The sequence below is a fragment of the Ciona intestinalis genome, unplaced genomic scaffold, assembly GCF_000224145.3.
Source record: "Ciona intestinalis unplaced genomic scaffold, KH HT000859.1, whole genome shotgun sequence".
NCBI lineage: Eukaryota > Metazoa > Chordata > Ascidiacea > Phlebobranchia > Cionidae > Ciona > Ciona intestinalis.
The window spans coordinates 1-4,017 of NW_004191180.1; the positions used below are offsets into that span (position 1 = coordinate 1).

Below are 4,017 nucleotides of genomic sequence, written 5' to 3' on the forward strand. Positions count from 1 at the left end.
AAAACGACAGTCGTTATAACACGGGTTTAACACCTCGTGCCAGCTTACGAGTTACCATGTATGTTACTTTGTGGGTGATTATTTTTTGGGGGATTTGTTCATTTTTTTTATGTATGTCTGATAATTTGGACAACATTGGTGGCCACTGGGTTGGAGAAATTGACAATTATTTTCTTTCCCAAGGATACATACGCCCACAATGGTAGCAGCGACGAGCCTTGCACTTACAGGCAGCGAGGCAGGCGCGCTAACCACTACGCCACAGCGCCACAGCGCCGGACAAATTTTCCTTTAGTCAAGACACTTAACTACAATTGATCGACCGAGTGGTCACTATTGGGTTGTCCAAATTGTTATCCATACATAAAAACCAAAATATTAAAAAAATATATATAATCGTTCACAAAGTTACATACGTGGTAACTTGTTAGCGGGTATGAGGTGTATAAAACAGAACACCCGTGTTATAACGACTGTCGTTGCCCCACTATCGAGGGTAAATAAGTTACAATCTTTCATTCATATACACTAATCACTGATATCATAAAATATAACATACAAAACTTGATGCAGAGATTTTCATGAACCAAGAACTTTAGTTCAGCTGATTCGTAATTAAATACAAAAGCAAACAATATACGTCAAACTTCATTAACAGCACATAGTTTCACCGATAGCAGTTACCATAATGCAAGCATGGATCTAATTAAATTGTTTGCAAACTCAGGTCACTAGCTTTGCAAACCTATATGGAAATGAGTCATACACAGAATATCATGGTTGCTTTGATGTTATGGGTTCTAATGTCACATATGATGTCACACATTTATATGACAGAATACATCCAAGTATATGTGAAGTTTATTTTCAAGTTTCAAACCCAAAGGTATGAAAATATGTTATATACATAAACCAATATACTTGATAATTCTTTATAAAAAAAACATTTTTAATGATAAAACAACTCAATTTTTGTGTTTGAACTTTTTGTTTAACTGATTTAATCATGTTTTTGCTGTTGATTTCCATATTATATTTTCGTTTATGACCTCGCTATCGTTTTTGAAGAAATAATTTAAAAATTATGGTAATTACATTGTAGGACTGGCATTCAGAACAAATAGACAGCCATTATGATGTTACAATTGAAAACACTTATTACTTGACCAATAAGATTGTATTCAGTGGAAGAATCAGGAGAACATTGGTTGGATATTTCTTGTTGTCCAGGTTTAAAATAAAATTTGTATATTGTAACTTGGGCAAAATGCAGGATGTATTACGTAATGTATCGTCACCACACCTTTTATAGCTTTGGTGCATCTCTTTACATTGTAGGCGGATATGTTGGTTAATAGAGGTAAAAAATTGATTTTCTGAAAGAACTTTTGTTACAATATTAAACTTGAGTAAATACCGCTCTATTGTTCGTCTGTAAAAGTTTCCTTACTTATATTTGCTTGCTTGTTCAAAGTCTATTCTTGTTTGCTAAATGAACTGGGTAGGCTACTTGGTCTTCAAACATCTTTAATCCAATATTTAACTTTTCCCAGATATCCAGGCGATGGTCTGATCCAGGAATCTGAGGTGAAAGAAGCACTTACAAAAATTGTTGGTTCAATTACAAACTGTAAGAAATTGACCTTTTCCTATATTTTAAATCTATAAAAAAAGGAAAAAAACTGTTACTGTTGTATGATAATGTCAATATCATTTTGGGTACTATATCAAAACTCATATATATACTATATATATAATAATAATATTCCAAGGTAATGGGTCAAATTATCTCAGGTTTATAGGGCTTTACTGGCTACAGGACCTGCCCATACAAAAACATAATGCAAAGAATCACTTTTAATGAATATCAAAAAAACAAAAAAATTGCATTGTTTTAAATCAAAACATATATGGTTTAAAATAAATATTATCCTTTTTTTTTGCAGCCTTAAATAATATGAAGCTACAAAAAGGTAGGAATCATAAAAACTTACTATTTGTAATAACAAGAATTTCATTACAAATTACATACAAAAACATTGCTACATGATTTAGTACAGACATTAGCAAAGAAAATAATATGAAATTAGGAGAAAAACAAATATTTTTTACAAGAAGGTACTTATTTACCATGTTGTAAATTTAACATAATTTCTGAGAATTCTGTAACATATATTGATATATACTGTGATTGTGATTCTTGGCATTTTAATAATATTTGTTTTACTGTTAATCAGTTTGCAGTTGCAATTTAAAAAAACTCAAAATTTAAACTGACACATTGTGGTGTCGCGGCACTGGTCGCACAAAGGACCTAACTGGAATTTCGGGGTGTTGGGGTAATGGGCCGAATCTGGCCTAAATCACAAGGACATCACCCATAAAGAATAAAAAAACTGACACATTTATTACAGATGTCACCATTGAAAGTAAAGTTGAATTAAGAGAAAACAATCCACATTTACGAGGTGCTACATAACATATTTACCAAGCTATAAAACACTATTTTCTTGTAACTTGGGTGATTTCCATTTTGAATATTTCAATTTGACATTTATTAGTTCTTGTTATTTGTTAAGCATATATGTATGCCATTCTCAATTGAATAATAAATTAATAAAATGACGTATTTCAAACAATGTGTGTAAATGCAAAAAATTTTAAATTTGCAAAGTAGACTAGTTTTGAAAATAGTTATAAATCAAGATTATGTTTATCGTTAAATTAGCATATTTAAATTACAAAATACAAAGTTTACTGTCCATATTTTCAGAGCGGCGTTCCAGAAGAGCAATACTTGGTGGTAAGAAACTAAATTAAAATAATTTCTTGAAGTTTTGTGGGAAATAGTAAAATGGTATTTGCACAATAACAAATGAATTGTCTGAATTTGTATTTTTTAACTGATGTTAAAATGCTGTGCAACTTTTTAGAAAAAAAAAATTACTAAAGTTATAAAATGCATTAATTTAGAAGCTTTATTTTTATAGCATTTAAAGTATAAAACCATAAACATTTTTTTGTGCAAACTTCTATAAATGGAAGAATATTTATTTACTGAATGACTCACCAAAGTTTATGTCATATATATAATATACAAACACTAACAATGTATTTCAGAAACAACAGCAGGGCCGACCACACCTGGAACTGAAATTACTACTTCACCACCATTAAATGAAACGACCACAATAGGTGAGCAAAAATACCAAGTTTTAACTGATTTAAAAAGGCCAAAAATGTATACCAATGAAATTAAAACTAAATATTCCAGAAACAACAGCAGAGCCGACCACACCTGGATCTGATATTAGCTACTTCACTACCACTTAAATAAAACAACCACAATAGGGTGTGCANAAAACACCAAGTTTTTAATATGATTTGATTAAACTCAAATCTCAATACAAAGTAAAATTTGAACTTTATATTTCAGAAACAACAGCAGAGCCGACCACACCTGGAACTGAAATTACTACTTCACTACCATTAAATGAAACAACCACAATAGGTGAGCAAAAACACCAAGTTTTAACTGTTTTGGTTAAACCAAAAAAGTGTTTTTATATAAAAATTTAATTTAAATATTCTAAAAAAACATCAGAGCCGACCACACCTGGATCTGATATTACTACTTCACCACCATTAAATGAAACAACCACCATAGGTGAGCAAAAATACCAAGTTTTTATATGATTTGGTTAAATCAAACTGTATAAGAATAAAATTTGGACTAAATTTTCCAGAAACAACAGCAGAGCCGACCACACCTGGATCTGATATTACTACTTCACTACCATTTAATGAAACAACCACAATAGGTGAGCAAAAATACCAAGTTTTAACTGAATTGGTTAAACAAAAACTAGATACGAATAAAATTTGCACTTAATTTTTCAGAAACAACAGCAGAGTTGACCACACCTGGATCTGATATTACTACTTCACTACCATTTAATGAAACAACCACAATAGGTGAGCAAAAACACCAAGTTTTTTATATGATTTGGTTAAACC

At 30.9% G+C, this 4,017-nt stretch overlaps 1 protein-coding gene across 1 annotated transcript; it reads left to right on the forward strand.

Moving 5' to 3' along the window:
- Positions 1 to 566: 566 nt before the first annotated feature.
- Positions 567 to 4,009, forward strand: LOC104266096 (cell wall protein RTB1-like; the record flags this gene model as incomplete). Its single annotated transcript, XM_018816812.2, has 11 exons — positions 567 to 886; positions 1,103 to 1,230; positions 1,554 to 1,630; positions 1,947 to 1,973; positions 2,415 to 2,468; positions 2,774 to 2,803; positions 3,121 to 3,195; positions 3,437 to 3,511; positions 3,605 to 3,667; positions 3,747 to 3,821; positions 3,901 to 4,009. Coding segments are annotated over exons 1-11 (806 nt in total), but the record flags the coding sequence as incomplete, so codon positions are not given.
- Positions 4,010 to 4,017: the final 8 nt, after the last annotated feature.